The sequence below is a fragment of the Entelurus aequoreus genome, linkage group LG26 (genome assembly GCF_033978785.1).
Source record: "Entelurus aequoreus isolate RoL-2023_Sb linkage group LG26, RoL_Eaeq_v1.1, whole genome shotgun sequence".
NCBI lineage: Eukaryota > Metazoa > Chordata > Actinopteri > Syngnathiformes > Syngnathidae > Entelurus > Entelurus aequoreus.
In genome coordinates, this window is record NC_084756.1 from 37,914,417 (window position 1) to 37,936,916 (window position 22,500).

At 39.1% G+C, this 22,500-nt stretch overlaps 2 protein-coding genes across 4 annotated transcripts in view; one reads left to right on the plus strand and one right to left on the minus strand.

Annotated features, from left to right (window-relative positions):
- ergic3 (ERGIC and golgi 3) overlaps positions 1-22,500 on the minus strand; it is a 41,520-nt gene that overhangs the window by 404 nt on the left and 18,616 nt on the right. Inside the window, exons 8-14 of one of the 3 annotated variants that reach the window (XR_009824699.1) lie at positions 18,971-18,985; positions 18,491-18,522; positions 14,079-14,175; positions 4,147-4,211; positions 3,926-4,062; positions 311-366; positions 52-240 (exon numbers count right to left, since the gene is read on the minus strand). Coding sequence is in view for 2 of the 3 variants with exons in the window: in XM_062038082.1 (XP_061894066.1) it covers positions 161-240; positions 311-366; positions 3,926-4,062; positions 4,147-4,211; positions 14,079-14,175; positions 18,491-18,522; positions 18,971-18,985 (482 nt within the window). In the remaining variant the exon portion in view is untranslated. Of the gene's footprint in view, positions 241-310; positions 367-3,925; positions 4,063-4,146; positions 4,212-14,078; positions 14,176-18,490; positions 18,523-18,970; positions 18,986-22,500 lie in introns of all 3 variants that reach the window. The other 2 variants (XM_062038082.1, XM_062038083.1) reach the window with 2 other exon arrangements.
- On the plus strand, positions 10,917-13,971 carry romo1 (reactive oxygen species modulator 1). Its single transcript, XM_062038084.1, has 3 exons — positions 10,917-11,071; positions 13,527-13,657; positions 13,733-13,971. The coding sequence occupies exons 2-3, from the start codon at positions 13,527-13,529 to the stop codon at positions 13,839-13,841; spliced, it is 240 nt and encodes a 79-aa protein (XP_061894068.1). The 5' UTR covers positions 10,917-11,071; the 3' UTR covers positions 13,842-13,971.

Below are 22,500 nucleotides of genomic sequence, written 5' to 3' on the forward strand. Positions count from 1 at the left end.
CCGTCCCTCTGCGCGACTAAACCCACAAAAGATGCTCGGTCCTCTCCTTACCTCTCGCCAGCCCGTCCTTGCACCGGCGTGTCGCTCGGGGGCCGCGCCACCCGGGCGGGGGGGAGTGGGGTGGGGAGGCCAGCAAGGGTGGACGGGGGGGGGGGCGTGGTTAGGAGGCCTTGCCCAGCTCGATCTTCTTCTGGATGGCGCGGGCGGAGTGGTAGATGAGCGCGTCGATGAGGCCCGCCACTGCAAGAGGGGAGAGAGGCCACCGTTTAGCAGCAGGTGGTGGCGAGGAGGGCAGGGGGTGGAGTCTCACCTGTAAACACGCCCCCAATGATGGCGCACACCCCGGTCAGGAAGTGAGTGAAGGACCTGACAGAGAGAGAGACACAAGGTCATGAGAGTGCTGGATGGAGGTCACATGTCCAACTCAAGGCCCACCACATCATTCAATGTTGTCCTCCACGCCCTTAAAGTGGCCTGCCACGACATTAAAATACAAACCCCGTTTCCATATGAGTTGGGAAATTGTGTTCGATGTAAATATAAACGGAATACAACGGGGGGTATTGATTTTTGAAATAGATAAAGTAAGAAGGAATATAAAATACAAATCTATTTCAGTTTACATCTCTAGAGGACCTGCATAAGAGACACTGCAACAGGAGAGCAAACAGCATCCTCAAGGACTCATCCCACCCAGGTCACCACTGGCTTGAACTTTTTGTCCTCAGGGAGGCGCTATAAGACCATCAGAGCAAGGACAAATAGACTGAAAAACAGCTGTTATTGCCCTAAACTCTGCACTTACCTGAACACTCACCACTTTATTACTTGCTTACCTCTGATAAAGATCTACTGTGCAATATGTTTTTTCCACATTTTTTTATGTTTTTAAATTTTAAATTGTTTTATTATTGTTGTTGTCTTAAGACTATTTTATGTAGGTTTGTTTTAAAAGTACTGAGCTGGATTGATGTCCAATTTTGTTGTTTCCATACAATGACAATAAAGGTATTCTGATTCTGGGGAGTTAAAAGGTGGAACAAGCTCAGTGATGAGCTGAAGACATGTACTTCTTTGTTAAGGTTTAAGAAAACCTTGAAAGGTGAAATAATTGAAAATTATAAAATACAGCAACGATTACTTTTATCCCATTGATTTTTTTAACGGTGTTCCAGGCAATCTAATTTTCAGTGAAGGTATAGGATAGGCAAATAGAAGCTTTGGCTTCAGCCTATTCCTTTTTCGGTCATTCTTTTTCTTTTCTTTTGTGTGTGTAAATGTGTATGATTGTTAAATATGTATAATCTGTACTGTTAAACTGGTCACACAAAATGATTGATTATATGACCGAAATAAACTTATTCCATTCATTCATTCATTCATTGTTGGTCCAAACTAAAAGCTTAGTTGTTGTTGTGCAGGAAAGCAACAGATGACCACTTTGTAGCGTATTTGGTTATATTCGTTAGCATCACGAAAATATTCTTAATAATATTAATAAACTAGATGAATACATTTCTCGTAGGCTCACTGAATCTTGACATCGCTAAATATTGTTCAAACCAAACATTGCTGGGAACTCAAGCTGAGACAAAATGTGAACTTCACACCATGAAAACACTGCAAACATGAATTGTGACAGCAAAATATTTGTAGTAGGAAAATCAACTGCCAAAACTGAACCTATTCTTTTTCTCATTAGCGTCACGATCACTGCAATACGGCACTTATCTGTCAATCAAATACGTTACTTTGCGATGCACGGATAAATTCAACATTGTCTTTGACAAATTAAAGCTACATTTGTGGACCCCTCCAGATGTAAAGGCACCATGTGCCTCCAATTTGTCTACTTTAAATCATTGTGGGTGTCTAAGGAAGTGCAGTCGAGCAGTAACTTGAAGGGTCGACTTCGGTAATGGTGAATAGTTTGCAGTGTTTCCCATAAACTGCCAAGTAGGGATGTCCGATAATGGCTTTTTGCCGATATCCGATATTCCGATATTGTCCAACTCTTTAATTACCGATACCGATATCAACCGATACCGATACTGATATATACAGTTGTGGAATTAACACATTATTATGCCTAATTTGGACAACCAGGTATGGAGAAGATAAGGTCCTTTTTTTTTAAAATTAATAAAATAAAATAAGATAAATAAATTAAAAACATTTTCTTGAATTAAAAAAGAAAGTAAAACAATATAAAATCAGTTACATAGAAACTAGTAATTAATGAAAATTAGTAAAATTAACTGCTAAAGGTTAGTACTATTAGTGGAGCAGCAGCACGCACAATCATGTGTGCTTACGGACTGTATCCCTTGCAGACTGTATTCAATCAATCAATCAATGTTTATTTATATAGCCCTAAATCACAAGTGTCTCAAAGGGCTGTACAAGCCACAACGACATCCTCGGTACAGAGCCCACATACGGGCAAGGAAAAACTCACCCCAGTGGGACGTCGGTGAATGACTATAAGAAACCTTGGAGAGGACCGCATATGTGGGTAACCCCCCCCCCCTCTAGGGGAGACCGAAAGCAACGGATGTCGAGTGGGTCTGACATAACATTGTGAAAGTCCAGTCCACAGTGGATCCAACACACACATATTGATATATATTGATATATAATGTAGGAACCACAATATTAATAACAGAAGGAAACAACCCTTTTGTGTGAATGAGTGTGAATGGGGGAGGGAGGTTTTTTGGGTTGGTGCACTAATTGTAAGTGTATCTTGTGTTTTTTATGTTGATTTAATTAAAAAAAAAAAAAAAAAAAAAAAAAAAAAAAAAAACGATACCGATAATAAAAAAACAGATACCGATAATTTCCGATATTACATTTTAAAGCATTTATCGGCCGATAATATCGGCCGGCCGATATTATCGGACATCTCTTCTGCCAAGATACCTGTGGCGGTGGGGGCGTGGCTATGGGCGTGGTCACCATGACATCATCGAGTAATTTGCATAATTTACTACAATGATTTGATTTTCTCTAAAAAGGCTCAAAAAATGTATACTTACTAATTAATAATAACAGTTTTGTTTTAAACGTCCATCCATCCATCCATCCATTTTACAATATAATTACAACACTTTATGTACATATTTATATACAGATTTGAACAATAAGTTATTCACTGAAATATATTTATTAATTGTGGTTCTTACAAAAAATATATCTTATAAAATATAAAAGCTAAAATGTCTCAAAGCTCTGCCCCTTTAATTAGTGCATACTAAATAATTTAACTTTAGCCTACTACTACAACCATATTATTTACCAGCAACATAAAGTGAAACAGAGGCAGAGGTGTCCTGCCACAGTCAGTAACAAATAAACAGAACACAGTAGTGGTGGTAGATAGACACAGAGCTTCATCAAACATCTGATCCACTGAACAAAGAGCTCCAAAAATCTTGAACTTTAGACTGCCATCAGTTTTACTCCCTACACTTAACCATGTGTTTCCTACTGCCTGCAGACTTTGCACCCTTTGTTATATACACATGTTGTGTTTCTAATATAAATACATTTAATAAAGTCAAATACAAATAAGGCAACAAGAGAAGTATCCTACACTTCTCTTTTGTAAAGTAAATCTGAACAGCCGATATGGGCATCTACTTCAACTATATGATTTGCCTGAGAAGCTGGAGAGGACAAAAAATTAATAAATATATATATATATATATATAAATATATATTTTTATTTATTTATTTTTTTAAATTTGTGGCGCACGTAATTATTTTGTGGCGGGCCGCCACAAATAAATTAATGTGTGGGAAACCCTGGTTTGAATCTTTAGAAAATGAGTTTTCTTAAGAGTGTGTAAATCCACTCCATCCCATTTAAAATATTTGTTTATGATATATTATCTACCTTTAAAAATGGCAGAGGCAGTCTTACCGGTGTTTCTCGGTAAATTTCACCATCATGGGTGACAGCTCGTACAAAACGAAGACACCTGGCAGGCCCTGGTCGCCTATCAGGCCGTTGGCAACTTTTTCATGTCTGGTGACTGAGAATTGGTTGCTTTTGACAACCTGCAGAGACAAAAAAAAAAAAAAAAAAGTCACAGCATTGGACAGCATTCGTCACACAGACATTTTCTTTTAAACAGCACTCACCTCGCCATCTGTCTTCATGTATACGGTGGGAACAATCTTTACAAAATACTGGTACATCATTGAAGCTGGAGGACAAAAACACACACAATGAGATAATGATATGAAACAATTACAATTTCATAATTAACTAGATGAGGTGTGAATGCTCCAATGCTGAAGTTGAACTGAAATGCTGACAGAATGTAGCATGAATGTAAGAATGGTTTGAATGTTGAAATCGTTTAAACGCTGAAATGACTTGAATATTGAAGAGTTTGAATTTCCAGGAAAACGGGAATTTGGTTTGGTACTTGGGAAAGTGTTAAGTTTGAATGTCCAGGATGAGTGGAATGTGTTAATGTTGGAATGGTTTGAATTAGGGATGTCCGATAATGGCTTTTTGCGATATCCGATATTCCGATATTGTCCAACTCTTTAATTACCGATACCGATATCAACCAATACCGATATCAACCGATATATGCAGTCGTGGAATTAACACATTATTATGCCTAATTTGGACAACTATGTATGGTGAAGATAAGGTACTTTTAAAAAAAATAATAAAATAAGATAACTAAATTAAAAACATCTTCTTGAATAAAAAAGAAAGTAAAACAATATAAAAACAGTTACATAGAAAACTAGTAATTAATGAAAATGAGTAAAATTAACTGTTAAAGGTTAGTACTATTAGTGGAGCAGCAGCACGCACAATCATGTGTGCTTACGGACTGTATCCCTTGCAGACTGTATTGATATTTATTGATATATAATGTAGGAACCAGAATATTGATAACAGAAAGAAATGGGGGGAGGGAGGTTTTTTGGGTTGGTGCACTAATTGTAAGTGTATCTTGTGTTTTTTATGTTGATTTTATAAAAAAAACAAAAAAAACAACAACAACGATACAGATAATAAAAAAAAACGATACCGATAATTTCCGATATTACATTTTAACGCATTTATCGGCCGATAATATCGGCCGGCCGATATTATCGGACATCCCTAGTTTGAATAGGTTGAAAAATGTGGGAATTGTACAACTTGGAAAAATGTCCCATTCATATCAATGGGAACTTCCTGGAAATTTGGGAATTTTGGGAAAAGCTGGATTTTTAAAAAATGATTAAGTGCATGAATTACCTGAATGAGCTGAATTGGTTGGTGTCAGAATTGTTTAAATTGGGCAAGAAATGTTGAAGTAGTAAATAGTATTAGGGAATTTTGGGAAAATATGGAAATTTTTTGAACTTGGAAAAAGGGTAGTTTGAATTTTCAGAATGGTGGAATGTGTCAAAGGTGGAATGGTTTGAAGAATGTGGGGATTGTGGGAATGTCCCATTCATTTCAATGGGAATTTCCCATGTGGGAATTTCTGGAAAAGCGGGAATTTTTTGGAAAATTGTAAAAAAAACTTGAATAGGCTGAATGAGTAGAAATTTTCCAAATCGGTCAAGAAATGTTGACACAGTAACATGTTGAGTTGAGAAATTGTATTACGGAATTCCTGGAATTTTCCCAGTTCTAAAAAAACTTAATTTTTAGTCCTGATTAAGAGGAATGTTTTGACGGTAGAACGGTTGAAATGTGTTGAAAAATGTGGAAGGAGTAGTCGCCAGAAAGAAGGGTGGAAATAGGGCTCTGGAAAACCAGTAATTCTGGAAAATCCTGGCCTCTTTTTGAACTTGGAAAAGGGGAAGTTTGAATGTCCAGGATGAGTGGAATATGTTGAAGGTGGAATGGCTTGAATTGGTTGAAAAATGTGGAAATGGTGGAAGTTTGAAAAATGGCCAATTCCTTTTGAATGGGAAAAATGTCCCGGAAAACCTGGAATTCTGGGAAATCCGGGAATTTTTGCAATTTGTCAATGGAAAGCCCGCGATTCCCGACTAGGCTGAACAGTTTGAAGTTGGAACGGTTTGAATCGGGTGAAAAATGTGGAAGATATAGCGCGCCAAAATCTGGAGACGAAGAAGTTTAATAACAAATAGATGCATTTTGGTGTGGAAAACCATGTGTGTGAATTTGGAAAAGGGGTAGTTTGAAAAATGTCCCATTCATTTCAATGGGAATTTCCTAAAAATGTGAGAATTTCTGGAAAAGCGGGAATTTTTTTTTAAATTGTAAAAAAACTTGAATGGTCTGAATGAGTTGAAATGGTTGGGGTTTTAATTTTACAAATCGGTTGAGAAATGTTGAAGCAGTAACATGTTGAATTGAGAAATTGTACTACGGAAATCCTGGAATTTTGGGAAAACTGGGAATTTTTCCAGTTCAAAGAACAACTTCGTTTTTTTGTCCTGATTAAGAGGAATATTTTGACGGTAGAACAGTTGAAATGCGTTGAAAAATGTGGGAGGAGTAGTCGCCCCCAAAAAAAGGGTGGCAATAGGGCTCTGGAAAATCAGGAATTCTGGGAAAACCCTGGCATTTTTTTGAACTTGGAAAAGGGGAGTGGAATATGTTGAAGGTGGAATGGTTTGAATAGGTTGAAAAATGTGGAAATGGTGGAAGTTTGAAAAATGGCCAATTCATTTTGGAACTTGGAAAAGGGGAAGTTTGAATTTTCAGAATGGTGGAATGTGTCGAAGGTGAAATAGTTTGAATGGGTTGAAGGATGTGGGATTGTGGAAGTTTAAAGAATGTCCCATTCATTTCAATGGGAATTTCCCAAAAATGTGGGAATTTCTGGAAAAGCGGGCATTTTTTGGAAAATTGTAAAAAAAAACTTGAATGGGCTGAATGAGTAGAAATTGTCCAAATCGGTCGAGAAATGTTGAAGCAGTAACATGTAACCGGGAATTTTGCCAGTTCTAAAAAAAACTAAATTTTTTTGTCCTGATTAAGAGGAATGTTTTCACGGTAGAACGGTTGAAATGCGTTTAAAAATGTGGAAGGCGTAGTCGCCAGAAAAAAGGGTGGAAATAGGGCTCTGGAAAATCAGGAAATCTGGAAAATCCTGGAATTTTTTTGAACTTGGAAAAGGGGAAGTTTGAATGGCTAGGGTGAGTGTAATATGTTGAAGGTGGAATGGTTTGAATTGGTTGAAAAATGTGGAAATGGTGGAAGTTTGAAAAATGGCCAATTCCTTTTGAATGGGAAAAATGTCCCGGAAAACCTGGAATTCTGGGAAATCCGGGAATTTTTCATTTCAATGGGAATTTCCCAAAAATGTGAGAATTTCTGGAGAAGCGGGAATTTTTGTTTTAATTGTAAAAAAAACTTGAACGGTCTGAATGAGTTGAAATGGTTGGGGTTTTAATTTTCCAAATCGGTCGAAAAATGTTGAAGCAGTAACATGTTGAATTGAGAAATTGTATTACGGAAATCCTGGAATTTCGGGAAAACTGGGAATTTTTCCAGTTCAAAGAACAACTTCGTTTTTTTGTCCTGATTAAGAGGAATATTTTGACGGTAGAACAGTTGAAATGCGTTAAAAAATGTGGGAGGAGTAGTCTCCAGAAAAAAGGGTGGCAATAGGGCTCTGGAAAACCAGGAATTCTGGGAAAACCCTGGAATTTTTTTGAACTTGGAAAAGGGGAGTGGAATATGTTGAAGGTGGAATGGTTTGAATAGGTTGAAAAATGTGGAAATGGTGGAAGTTTGAAAAATGGCCAATTCATTTTTGAACTTGGAAAAGGGGAAGTTTGAATTTTCAGAATGGTGGAATGTGTCGAAGGTGGAATGGTTTGAATGGGTTGAAGAATGTGGGAATTGAGGAAGTTTAAAGAATGTCCCATTCATTTCAATGGGAATTTCCCAAAAATGTGGGAATTCCTGGAAAAGCGGGAATTTTTTGGAAAATTGTAAAAAAAAACTTGAATGGGCTGAATGAGTAGAAATTGTCCAAATCGGTCAAGAAATGTTGACGCAGTAACATGTTGAGTTGAGAAATTGTATTACGGAATTCCTGGAATTTTCCCAGATCTAAAAAAACTTAATTTTTAGTCGTGATTAAGAGGAATGTTTTGACGGTAGAACGGTTGAAATGCGTTTAAAAATGTGGAAGGAGTAGTCGCCAGAAAAAAGGGTGGAAATAGGGCTCTGGAAAATCAGGAAATCTGGAAAATCCTGGAATTTTTTTGAACTTGGAAAAGGGGAAGTTTGAATGGCTAGGGTGAGTGTAATATGTTGAAAGTGGAATGGTTTGAATAGGTTGAAAAATGTGGAAATGGTGGAAGTTTGAAAAATGCCCAATTCCTTTTGAATGGGAAAAATGTCCCGGAAAACCTGGAATTCTGGGAAATCCGGGAATTTTTCATTTCAATGGGAATTTCCCAAAAATGTGAGAATTTCTGGAGAAGCGGGAATTTTTTTTTTAAATTGTAAAAAAAACTTGAATGGTCTGAATGAGTTGAAATGGTTGGGGTTTTAATTTTCCAAATCGGTCGAGGAATGTTGAAGCAGTAACATGTTGAATTGAGAAATTGTATTACGGAAATCCTGGAATTTCGGGAAAACTGGGAATTTTTCCAGTTCAAAGAACAACTTCGTTTTTTTGTCCTGATTAAGAGGAATATTTTGACGGTAGAAAAGTTGAAATGCGTTGAAAAATGTGGGAGGAGTAGTCGCCAAAAAAAAAGGGTGGCAATAGGGCTCTGGAAAACCAGGAATTCTGGGAAAACCATGGAATTTTTTTGAACTTGGAAAAGGGGAGTGTAATATGTTGAAGGTGGAATGGTTTGAATAGGTTGAAAAATGTGGAAATGGTGGAAGTTTGAAAAATGGCCAATTCATTTTTGAACTTGGAAAAGGGGAAGTTTGAATTTTCAGAATGGTGGAATGTGTCGAAGGTGGAATGGTTTGAATGGGTTGAAGGATGTGGGGATTGTGGAAGTTTAAAGAATGTCCCATTCATTTCAATGGGAATTTCTGGAAAAGCGGGAATTTTTTGGAAAATTGTAAAAAAAAACTTGAATGGGCTGAATGAGTAGAAATTGTCCAAATCGGTCGAGAAATGTTGAAGCAGTAACATGTTGAATTGAGAAATTGTATTACAGAATTCCTGGAATTTCGGGAAAACCGGGAATTTTGCCAGTTCTAAAAAAACCTAAATTTTTAGTCCTGATTAAGAGGAATGTTTTGACGGTAGAACGGTTGAAATGTGTTCAAAAATGTGGAAGGAGTAGTCGCCAGAAAAAAGGGTGGAAATAGGGCTCTGGAAAATCAGGAAATCTGGAAAATCCTGGAATTTTTTTGAACTTGGAAAAGGGGAAGTTTGAATGGCTAGGGTGAGTGTAATATGTTGAAGGTGGAATGGTTTGAATTGGTTGAAAAATGTGGAAATGGTGGAAGTTTGAAAAATGGCCAATTCCTTTTGAATGGGATAAATGTCCCGGAAAACCTGGAATTCTGGGAAATCCGGGAATTTATGGAATTTGTCAATGGAAAGCCCGCGATTTCCGAATAGGTTGAACAGTTTGAAGTTGGAACGCTTTGAATCGGGTGAAACATGTGGAAGGTAGAGCACGGCAAAATCGGCTGAAATGTGTTGAAAAATGTGGAAGGAGTAATCGCCAGAAAAAAAGGGTGGAAATAGGGCTCCGGAAAACCAGGAATTCTGGAAAACCCTGGAATTTTTTTTAACTTGGAAAAGGGGAAATTTGAATGGCTAGGGTGAGAGGAATATGTTGAAGGTGGAATGGTTTGAATAGGTTGAAAAATGTGGAAATGGTGGAAGAGAAACTTGAATGGTCTGAATGAGTTGAAATGGTTGGGGTTGACATTTTCCAAATCGGTCGAGAAATGTTGAAGCAGTAACATGTTGAATTGAGAAATTGTATTATGGAATTCCTGGAATTTCGGGAAAACTGGGAATTTTTCCAGTTCAAAGAACAATTTTGATTGATTGATTGAAACTTTTATTAGTAGATTGCACAGTACAGTACATATTCCGTACAATTGACCACTAAATGGTAACACCCGAATAAGTTTTTCAACTTGTTTAAGTCGGGGTCCACGTTAATCAATTCATGGCTTTGTTTTTTTGTCCTGATTAAGAGGAATGTTTCGACGGTAGAACAGGTGAAATGCGTTGAAAAATGTGGGAGGAGTAGTCGCCAAAAAAAAAAGGGTGGAAATAGGGCTCTGGAAAACCAGGAATTCTGGAAAACCCTGGAATTGTTTTGAACTTGGAAACATTTTTTGAATGGCTAGGGTGAGTGGAATATGTTGAAGGTGGAATGGTTTGAATAGGTTGAAAAATGTGGAAATGGTGGAAGTTTGAAAAATGGCCAATTCATTTTGAATGGGAAAAATGTCCCGGAAAACCTGGAATTCTGGAAAATCCTGGAATTCTTTTGAACTTGGAAAATGGGAAGTTTGAATGGATAGGGTGAGCGTAATATGTTGAAGGTGGAATGGTTTGAATAGGTTGAAAAATGTGGAAATGGTGGAAGTTTGAAAAATCATTTTAATAATAATAATACCTGGGATTTATATAGCGCTTTTCTAAGTACCCAAAGTCGCTTTACATGTAGAACCCATTTTGATTGGGAAAAATGTCCCGGAAAACCTGGAATTCTGGGAAATCCGGGAATTTTTGGAATTTGTCAATGGAAAGCCTGCGATTCCCGAATAGGCTGAACAGTTTGAAGTTGGAACGCTTTGAATCGGGTGAAAAATGTGGAAGGTAGAACGCACCAAAATCTGGAGAAGAAGAAGTTGAATAAGAAATAGATGCATTTCGGTGTGGAAAACCGTATTGTGGGAATGCTTTGGAGCATTAAAAAGCTTGTAGTACTAAAATGTGCCACTGCAAGTCGCTGTTCATTTAGTCGCAGCTAATTCACCATCTTGGTTACATTTCCTGTCTTCCAACTTCCGGCTATGGAGGTCTGACAGAAAGACATTTAAAAAGCTCCCACGCTCAAGTACGCGTTTATAAACCTTCAACCGAAGACCAGCAAAGGAAGCTTGTTTGGAACAAAAAAATCAGTGACGGTAACTACTTACTTCACACGAGCAGCTTTCAGATTGTTCGTGTTTTGCTGTCAAGGCCACAAGTGACGTTGGCCAGCTAGCTAGTTTAGCATGCTAACTAGCTTAGCATGCTAAACTAGCGCTACGGACGATTCTCACTCGAAATTAAGACATTTTTTTTACTATGGATGTAGTGTTTGTGACGAACGAAAGAGTAACCTGGTATTGGTACCATGAAGGGGACAAACTAAGAACATCTCTTGTCAGACGACGCTAACTAGGCTACCATGAATTGATTAACGTGGACCCCGACTTAAACAAGTTGAACAACTTATTGGGGTGTTACTATTTAGTTGTCAATTGTACGGAATATTTACTGGACTGTGCAATCTACTAATAACTGTTTCAATCAAAAACCATGTACCACTGGACACAGTCCAGGGGCTGTTATCACCTACTCAAATGATTAACCAGTCTTGTAGACCAGTGTTTTTCAACCACTGTGCCGCAGCACACTAGTGCAGTGTTTTTCAACCACTGTGCCGCAGCACACTAGTGTGCCGTGAGATACAGTCTGGTGTGCCGTCTAAGATGATGTCATTTCACCTAATTGGGTAAAAAACTATTTTTTTTTGCAAACCAATAATTATAATCCGCAAATATTGTGCCGTTGTTGAGGGTCGGTGCTGTCTAGAGCAGTGTTTTTCAACCTTTTTTGAGCCAAGGCACATTTTTAGCGTTGAAAAAATGCAGAGGCACACCACCAGCAGAAATAATTAAAAAACAAAACTCAGTTGACAGTAAAAAGTCGTTGTCGCAATTGTTGGATATGACTTTAAAGCATAACCAAGCATGCATCACTATAGCTCTTGTCTCAAAGTAGGTGTACTGTCACCACCTGTCACATCACACCCTGACTTATTTTGAAGTTTTTGCTATTTTCCTGTTTTGTGTTTTAGTTGTTGTCTTGCGCTCCTATTTTGGTGGCTTTTTGTCTTTTTCTTTTGTTGGTATTTTCCTGTAGCAGTTTCATGTCTTCCTGTAAGCGATATTTCCCGCATCTTTGTTTTAGCAATCAAGAATATTTCAGTTGTTTGTATCAGTCTTTGTGGGGACATTGTTGATTGTCATGTCATGTTCAGATGTACATTGCCTTTGCTCCGCAGTAAGTCTTTGCTGTCGTCCAGCATTCTGTTTTTGTTGACTTTGTAGCCAGTTCAGTTTTAGTTTGGTTCTGCATAGCCTTCCCTAAGCTTCAATGCCTTTTTTTAGGGGCACTCACCTTTTGTTTATTTTTGGTTTAAGCATTAGACACCTTTTTACCTGCACGCTGCCTCCCGCTGTTTCCGACATCTACAGAGCAATTAGTTACTGGCTGCCACCTACTGATATGGAAGAGTATTACATGGTTACTCTGCCGAGCTCTAGACAGCACTGACACTCAACAATAACACATCATTTGCAGACTATAATTACTGGTTTGCAAAATATTTTTAACCCAAATAGGTGAAAATAGATAATCTCCAACGGCACACCAGACTGTATCTCACAACACACTAGTGTGCCGCGGCACAGTGGTTGAAAAACACTGGTCTAGAGTGCAGCAGAGTAACCGTGTAATACTCTTCCATATCAGTGGGTGGCAGCCGGTAGCTAATTGCTTTGTAGATGTCGGAAACATGGTTTGTTGTCGTGATCACAATATGCAGATGACAGCGGGAGGCAGTGCGCAGGTAAAAGGGTATCTAATGCTCAATCCAAAAGTAAACAGAAGGGGAGTGCCACTAAGAAAAGGCATTGAAGCTTAGGGAAGACCATGCAAAACGCAACTAGAACTGAACTGGCTGCAAAGTAAACAAACACAGAATGCTGGACGACAGCAAAGACTTGCCGCGTGTGGAGCTGAGAAGGCGTCCACAAAGTACTTCCGTACATGACATGACAATCAACAAGGAGAATAGCAACAAATTAAATAGTCTGACTCTTGATTGCTAAAACAAAGCAGGTGTGAGGAATAGTGCATAGAGGAAGACATGAAACTGCTACAGAAAAAAAGCCACCAAAATAGGAGCGGGAGACAAAAACTAAAACACTACACAAAGGAAAACACCAAAAAACTCAAAATAAGTCAGGGTGTGATATGACAGGTGGTGACAGTACACATACTTTGAGACAAGAGCTATAGTGATACATGTTTGGTTATGGTTTAAATTCATATCCAACAATTGCAAGAACAACTTTTTACTGTCAATATCGGCTGCTGAGTTTCATTTTTTAATGTTTTCTGCTGGCGGTGTGCCTCCGCATTTTTTCAATGAAAAAAATGTGCCTTGGCTCAAAAAAGGTTGAAAAACACTGTTGTAGACGTATTCAAGGTTGCACGTTCACGCATTGTTTCAGTTACAAACATATCCAGACACGTGTTGGGAAGAATACTTTTACATTAAAATGTCCTCCGCACCTCTTCCTTCTCCAGATGCCGGTTGCTGTCGGACCGTATGGGCAGACCCAGCCCAGCTGTTTCGACCGGGTCAAGATGGGCTTTATGATGGGCTTTGCCGTCGGAATCGCTGCCGGTGCCATGTTTGGTACTTTCTCGTGCATCAGGTAGGCTCCCTGGTTTATTTACAAAAGCTGCTCTCTGCTCATGAGCGGAACACAGCAGTTTTCTTTGGTCTGCAGAATCGGCATGCGAGGACGGGAGCTCATGGGAGGTGTGGGGAAGACCATGATGCAGAGCGGGGGGACGTTTGGCACCTTCATGGCCATTGGGATGGGCATCCGTTGCTGAGGACGACGAGGAGAAAGCCCTCTGTACAATCCAAATACACCTATGGGACTTTTACACTAGCGTGTCCACTCATTCATGTCACACCACCATCTTGTTTCTTTCATTAAAAAGAAGCCCAAAAGTAGCCACATCTTGTGTCGGGTGTTGTGCTTTCTGACACCGACTTCCTGTTCTGCAGTCGGTGCCGGGCGACAGGTATGGGAGTAGAAAAATGCTGAATGTTAATGCTGGACTGACCTTGTGGTGCCGTGACGTGCGTCCCGTCCAGAGGGTTGACGATGCCTGGGTAATCCTTACCAAACGACAGGTGTTTTATCACATGGGTCATGTTGATCTGAACAGATTAGAGATGCTTCGTCACCAGCATGTCAAATATCCTTACCAAGCGACCATTCAATTAAATCACCCAAAGTAGTGTAAATTCCATTTTGACCCCCACTTTGGGGAAAATATTCGTAAAAGTTGAGGCAGACTCCAGCTGGGGCCGCAACTATTGATTATTGTAGTCATTTATCGGAATCAGATTTAATGGCCAATTATGTTTAACACACAAGGAAATTGACTGGGCTCTTGCTCAATGCAAGAAACAAAGAAAAATGCAACAGAGCACAGTACGACAGCGGCACCATATTGGTACATTAAAGAACATAAGACATTGAGAGCATAGCTGTTGCAACCAGTTGCCACTTCAGAAACACTATTTCTACATACAGCTACAAAAGTAAAACGGAAAAAAAAAAATTTAGTTTGTTAAAATAGTCGAGTACCTTATTTTTCGGACTACCGTATTTCCTTGAATTGGCGCCGGGAATATGGTATTCGCATGCCTAGAATTACAGCCGGGTCAAACTCGATTCGCAAAATAATTAGCGCATGCTTGGCACTTCCGCCGGGTCAAACATGAGTCATTAAATGACTCCCGCCTCCTGGTGGTAGAGGGCGCTAGTGATCCTTCTTGCGACTGCTGGTACTGCAGAAGACCTGTGCTGCAGAAGAAGACAACAGCAGCAATAGTGCGCAGCCATTTATTTTACCATGGAGGATTACATATCTAAAATAAAACAGTTTTCTAAACTGGACTTTCAATCGAAGCAGGAAGATCTCCATCGAGACAGAGAGACTTTTAAAACTGAAGGAAGACTTCTATATCGATGCTTTTCTTCAAAAGGAGCTGGCATGGACTCATTTATACCTAAAGGTAAGACCATAATAACATTTTTTTTTATTAAATGTGCTTTTCATGATAAGGTAAGCGCTGGAGTGAGAAGAGGTTTTAAAATAATTACCGCATGCATGGCAATCTCGCCTGCTTTTGGTAAACGCATGGGTGAGAAGAGGTTTTAAATTAATTAGCGCCCCTGCGGCTATTCAAGGAAATACGGTATAAGTCGCAGTTTTTTTCATAGTTTGGGTGCGACTTATACTCAGGAGCGACTTTAGTGTGAAATGATTAACACATTAGCGTAAAATATCAAATAATATTGATCTCATTCACGTAAGAGACTAGACGTATAAGATTTCATGGGATTTAGCGGTTAGGAGTGACAGATTGTTTGGTAAAAGTATAGCATGTTCTATATGTTATAGTTATTTGAATGACTCTTACCATAATATGTTACGTTAACATACCAGGCACCTTCTCAGTTGGTTATTTATGCCTCATATAACGTACACTTATTCAGCCTGTTGTTCACTATTCTTTAGACATTTTAAATTGCCTTTCAAATGTCTATTCTTAGTGTTGGCTTTTATCAAATACATTTTCCCCAAAAATGCGACTTATATGTTTTTTTCCTTCTTTATTATGCATTTTCGGCCTGTGCGACTTATACTCCGGAGCGACTTATACTCCCAAAATACGGTAATCAGATAAAGTAATCTATCGATTAGTTTAAGTAAAAAAATAAAACACTGTGCCTACACTGGTTAATGTTCTGGGGCCGTACTTATCAAGCTTCTTAGAATGACTCCTAAGAAGTCTGCTAAGAGTTGACTTAAGAGTAAATAAATTCTTCGCTGAAAGCTGCACTTAAAAGTTAGTTATCAAGCGTCTTACTCACACTTTCAGCGAAGTGTAGGACTGAATCTTAAGTGTCACACTCAGAGCTGAATTACGACATTACTATGTGCCGTAAACGCAATTTTAGGTGACGTAATTTCTGTGTCCATAGAAATGACCAATCACGAAAGGGAATCCGTTGTCTAAGAATAAAGAAATATCTTGGAAATATTTAAGTTTCCAAAAATAATACAAAACAAACTAGTCCCCGCCGGCACTCACGCTACCGCTCCCTCTCTTCTACCGCCCACACACTCACTGACGTCACTCACCTCACGGCCACACACATACGCTACTGTCATAACATTTTCTTTCCAATTCATTAATTAGGCAACTAATTTGAAACTGGTGTGGGTGGCTCTATATATACTAGCCCACTGCAGCCACATGCAGAAATCAACAAGAAATCGAAAAGTATTAAATCTGTGACAAAAATAATACCCGCTCTGTCTAAACGATACCGTTTGATCAGCTGCTCGTCATCAAAAAAAACAACAACATTGTTCCGTTCCCTGAACGTTCGCACACGTCTCTCTCGCCTCAGTGCCATCCCCTGCTGGCAACTCCTAACCACTTAAGACACCTCTGAAGGTCTCTTAAATATCGTGGAGAGTAGGAGTGATTCTTAGACTTAAGAACGTTGATAAAAAGCTTTTATTCTTAAGTTTGAGAGTAGGACTAAATTTCGCAAATTCTCAGGACTTAAGTGTAAAATGGCACTCTAAGAAGCTTGATAAGTACGGCCCCTGATCTTTTCTATTTATATAACTTCCAGTAGGACCGATGCAATTCAGGTTACGATTCCTTTAAAAGGACCAATTAAGATTTTTAAAAAAATCTACATTTAAAACGCACCTTTTTCCCCCAAGATAGCGTTGCAGGTTGCAGGAGCTCTGCTGGTGCATCCTCCTTTTGTTGGGTGTTTTCTGCCTTTTGATTCGGGCCTTTTTTGGGACTACAACTAAGGCTGGCACTTTTATTTGTGAACTTTTGGAACTGCCTGGGGGAGCCTTCTGGCCACGTTTGCACCACAGACCAGCTGCTGGCTCTCTGCCACACCGGAATCCGCAAAGAGAGACCGGGGGAGATGCGGACAAAGAGACGGGGGCTGCAGAGATGAATGAGCGTGTGTCGAACACTTCAGCCTCCTTAGGCGGATTCTCGCTCATCTACGCGGACCGGACGTTGGCGGGGTGCTAGTGGGCAGCCTAGGATGGAGTTTGCTCTCTTGGTTGCTTTGTTGGGTCTGTTCCTGTCCCTCGCCGTGCGCCAAGCCCTGCTGACGATGACGTGGAGCACTGCAGAGGCCACCATGGTGGGTACAGTATGTGGGTGTTGAAATTGTTTTGTTTTTTTATGCGTGGTGCAACCGTATGAGCGCAATATGTATTATTTGCTACTTTTTGGGGGTTTTCGTTGTTTTACTTTGTAGCTGTATGTAGAAATTGCGCCGCTGAAGTGGCAACTGGCTGCATAAGCTCTGTGCTCCTTTTAATGTATTTTTTGTTATTTGATGTTTTCACCTTTTTTTTTTTTCACAGTTTGCAAATGAAACCACGCCCCCCCCCCCCTTTCAAAAGTATCAAATTATCTTTTAAAAATGTGCACCGTTTTAAATATACAGTACATCTTGAAGTCAACCCTACAGACACAGTTGAAAATGAACTTAACATTATATAAATTCACAATACACTCGCCAATTGATTTTGACTGCATTTAAAAAAGCAGCTCCTCCCCCTTCTGGCTGAGAGCTTTACTTTATGTCCAAATACGTACGTCCACCTCCTTGTGACATCACAACGTAGCCAGACTGCAAAACTGCAAAGACTACAGACTAGGGATGTCCGATAATGGCTTTTTGCCGATATACGATATTGTCCAACTCTTAATTACCAATACCGATATATACAGTCGTGGAATCAACACATTATTATGCCTAATTTGGACAACCAGGTATGGTGAAGATAAGGTCCTTTTGAAAAAAATTAATAAGATAAATAAATTAAAAAAAAATTCTTGAATAAAAAAGAAAGTAAAACAATATAAAAACAGTTACATAGAAACTAGTAATTCATGAAAATGAGTAAAATTAACTGTTAAAGGTTAGTATTATTAGTGGAGCAGCAGCACGCACAATCATGTGTGCTTACGGACTGTATCCCTTTCAGACTGTATTGATATATATTGATATATAATGTAGGAACCAGAAGTTAATAACAGAAAGAAACAACCCTTTTGTGTGAATGAGTGTAACTGGGGGAGAGAGTTTTTTTGGGTTGGTGCACTAATTGTAAGTGTATCTTGTGTTTTTTATGTTGATTTAATAAAAAAAATCCCCAAAAAACAGATACCGATAAAAAAAACCGATACCGATCATTTTTGATATTACATTTTAAAGCATTTATCGGCCGATAATATCGGACATCTCTACTACAGACGCGTCCAAAACTGCGCGCAAGCCAACACCAAAATGTATAAACCTTACGATTTGATGCTTTGGCTTTCTATAAATAATTTTGTTTCCACCAAGAGGTTCCTGTATATCAACTATGAATCTGCACACAGTCCAAGACAAGAAAGTACTACTTACATTGTCTAAACCAAAACTCTGAAGGTCGTGAACTGCCAACACAAAAGAAAGCAACAATTACAGTTGGAAATGTTTTGCGACACGTATGTAGAGCACATTGAGCCCTGTAAGAGAAGTTTCAAGCCAATCACACTTTTTAGGTGATGGTCCTGGTTCATTTGGTTGGGTAAGACCGGGACTTTATAATGGCGCCATCATGTGGTTGGCTGGCTGCTTAGAAAAGTAATATCACAGTGCTCGCAATGGGCAGGTATGCTACATTTCATTGGTTCAGCAGGAAGAAAAAGGCCACTATAATAAACTGGTTTGGTAAACAGTGACTTACAATAGCAATAAAAACACTTAGAGGCGTAGGTTAAACGTGGATGAATGTTCTACCAACAGAATCAAACAGCAAAAGATGTTTCAAAAGGCGCACTAAACATCAAAGCACAATCATAATGAAGGCACTCAAACAGTCTGCAAAAAAGATGGACTTACTTTCCACAGCGTGCACTGCAGAAAGAAGAGAGAAGAAACACCAGGTGATGATTTTGAGAGACAGAACACATCAAAGTCACGTGCAGGCTGGGGCTGAACGGTGCTTTTGTTTGGCTTCACTCTTCATGAGTGTGAGAAATGTGTCTTTAGAAGGATTTCTGGTGTGACCGTGCAGCCCCAGAGACATGAAGCAGTAAAAGGCTGGGAGGGGAACATGGAGGCTGGATGTTCATTCGTCGGTGGTTCTTGTCTCTTCTCCGCAAACTAAAAGCATAAGCGGCGCAAAAATAACAAGAACAAAGCCATTGTACTATCAACTCAACGAACCTGAGTAATAACAATACTAATACTGCTAATAACAGTACATGTTTGTTTCCTATTCATCAAAGCTGGGTGGAAACGATAAACATACCTGCTAACTAGGGTTGTATGGTATAATAATAATACCTAATACCTGGGATTTATAAAGCGCTTTTCTAAGTACCCAAAGTCGCTTTACATGTTTTTCTGAAGCCATCAATCATTCACACCTGGTGGTGGTAAGCTATACCGGTACTAGTATAGTACCGCAGTACTAATGAGTCAAAAATGGTACTATAGGCATGACGGCTAGTCGTCGTCGCGTTATGACATTGCTGGTGTTACGAGTAGAGGAGCATTTTTGGCAGCGCACAATCACCGAGTACTTACAAGCAGACACAGTCTGTAGACAGAAAAGGGAAAATGGACGCATTTTGGCTTGAAAAGTAAAGATAAAGGTGAAGTTATAACACTGAAACGCCCTCAAGAAGAGCTGCTTTAAGACATGGCTAGCTAGCTAGCGGATAATGTCCATCCGCAATCCGCAGTGTTTTAGCTACTTCTAAATCACTAATCCTGGCCTCCATAGTGACAAATAAAATATGTTTTTTTTTTACTTTACCACTATAACTGCAGGACGAGGAATAGCTAAACATGCTTCACTACACACCGTAGGAGGATGCAATAGCTCACCGGCGTCATAATGTAAACAAATGCCATGGGTGGATCTACACCTGACATCCACTGTAATGATACCAAGTACAAGAGCGTATCTAGTCCATACTACTATGATTACATCAATATTTTTCATCGTCACAAAATCTTTTTTATTAAAAAAAAAAAATCATATTATATTCATAAAGTCAGGAAATATGTCCCTGGACACACGAGAACCTAAATTATGACCAATGTACGACCCTGTAACTAATTGGTATCGGATCGATACCTAAATGTGTGGTATCATCCAAAACTAATGTAAAGTATCAAAGAAGAGAAGAATAAGTGATTATTACATTTTAACAGAAGTGTAGATAGAACATTTTAAAACAGAAAGTAAGCAGATGTTAACAGTAAATGAACAAGTAGATTAATAATTCATTTTTACAGTTTGTCCTTAAAAATGTGTACAAAATAATAGGTGTATAAATGACACAATATGTTACTGCATACGTTAGACTAATTAGGAGTCTTTGTTTGTTTACTTACTACTAAAAGACAAATAGTATGTTCACTACTTTATTTAAATTGTTCTTGGATTGCAATAATAAACATATGTTTAAAGTACCCTAAGATTTGTTGTTAAAATAAAGCCAATAATGCCATTTTTTTGTGGTGCCCTTTTTTTAGAACAGTATCGAAATACATTTTGGTATCGGTACCAGAACCAAAATATCGGTATCGAGACAACCCTGCTGCTAACTAACCAAAAACAGCAATGAGCACAGGAGGTAAGAGAATATTGTTGGATGAATATGTGAAAACCAGTTACGGTAAGTCTGTCAATAGTTTCTGCACGTAGGCACAGGCAAGTAAATATTTGTACTGTAAATCAATTTTTAAAAATTGCTGCGGCGTAGTTGGATTCCGCTCGGCCTCTTTCACAGAAAGATCCCGCAGAACTTCCCCAACAGAAGATCCTGCATTTCCCCACATTTGCCTTTCACACAGAACCCGATAAACAAGTGGGATATTTCTGCAACAGTCTGACAGCGACAATTGCTTTCAACACAACAGGGCAGAAGTGACGGTACACTTTCCCGGCCCGCCTTTTCAGCATTCACAATTTAGGCAGGCTTCTGTGACGGCTCTGATACTACGGTACTTCAGAATAGGAATGTTCCGTAGTTGGCATAAGAATGTGATCTCAGGTCGTATCGGTATCATTTTTTTCTGCTGATAATCCCATCAGATACAGCATTCCCTAAATGTGTGTTGACTTGGAATTATTGAGACGTGTTAGTGCCGTCATATCACATTACAACGTGAAGGATGGTTTACTACAGGTCCTCATTTTTCACTTGTCAATTGTCACACTGCTCGTTGTTCTACTTGCACGCCACTTGACTCCTATGACCACGCCCACAAACACGCTCACTTCCTGATGGATCTCCGTGCAATGCTCGGCGATGCCAATAAAGTTGGACTCAGGAGCCAGCATTACTTAGTTTTTATAAGGATGTTTGTGCCACAGATTTTGTTGCTTGTTAATTTAATAATACCAAGTCTTACCAACAGTAGTAGAACATGCTAGACCAGTGATTCTCAAACTGTGGTACGTATACCACTCGTGGTACGCGGGCTCCATTTAGTAATACCCCAAAAAAATTGATTAATTGAAGTACCGTAGTTTTCGCACTTAAAATCCTTTCATTTTCTCAAAAATCGACAGTGCGCCTTATAACCGCCTAATGTACGGATTCATTTTGGTTGTGCTTACCGACCTCGGAGCAATTTTATTTGGTACATGGTGTAATGATAAGTGTGACCAGTAGGGGTGTAATGGTACGTGTATTTGTATTGAACCGTTTCGGTACGGGGGTTTCGGTTCGGTTCGTAGGTGTACCGAACGAGTTTCCACACGGACATATTAAGTAGCGTAACGCACGTTGTGTAAACAATGCACAACACACGGCATGCTAGCAGCTAACGGGCTAGGATAGACTGACCATACGCCCTCTTTTCACCGGACATGTCCTCTTTTTTGCGGGGCTGTCCGGACGGAGTTTCTTCAATGCCTCAAATGTCCGGCATTTTGAGTTAGGGTTGCGTGTATTTTCAATGTACGTTCAGGGTTAAGAAGGGGTTAAAAACAAAACAAATTGTGCGCCCAGCAGCATTAGTGAGGGAGGGGCAGAGACAGAGAGAGTTATGATAAACGCGCATGCGTCGCCAGGCTCTGCTTTTTATCCATAGATTTATCACATTTAATTTTTTTTATTATCTATAGCAGGGGTGTCAAAAGTGTGCCCCGGAGGCCATTTGCGGCCCACAGCTAATGTTTTAAAGGCCCACGGCACATTCTAAAAATACTATTAAAATAAACAAAAACATAACAAAAGTAAAATAAAAAAAGCTTAAAGGTTAAATGTAATTTAGAAAAAGTTGCAATGTTGACTAATAAAACAAAGCTATTTATTTTCTTCTTTCAAACTGTCATTGCTCAAAACATAATATTGAATCAAAATAAATGTTATAATTAATTATTGACCTATCCAAGGTTCCCATTACTT

Coding starts and splice junctions, on each gene's coding strand:
- romo1 (XM_062038084.1), top strand. CDS start 13,527: ATGCCGGTTGCTGTCGGACCGTATGGGCAGACCCAGCCCAGCTGTTTC. Junction 13,658..13,732: donor GGTACTTTCTCGTGCATCAG/GTAGGCTCCCTG, acceptor TTTGGTCTGCAG/AATCGGCATGCGAGGACGGG.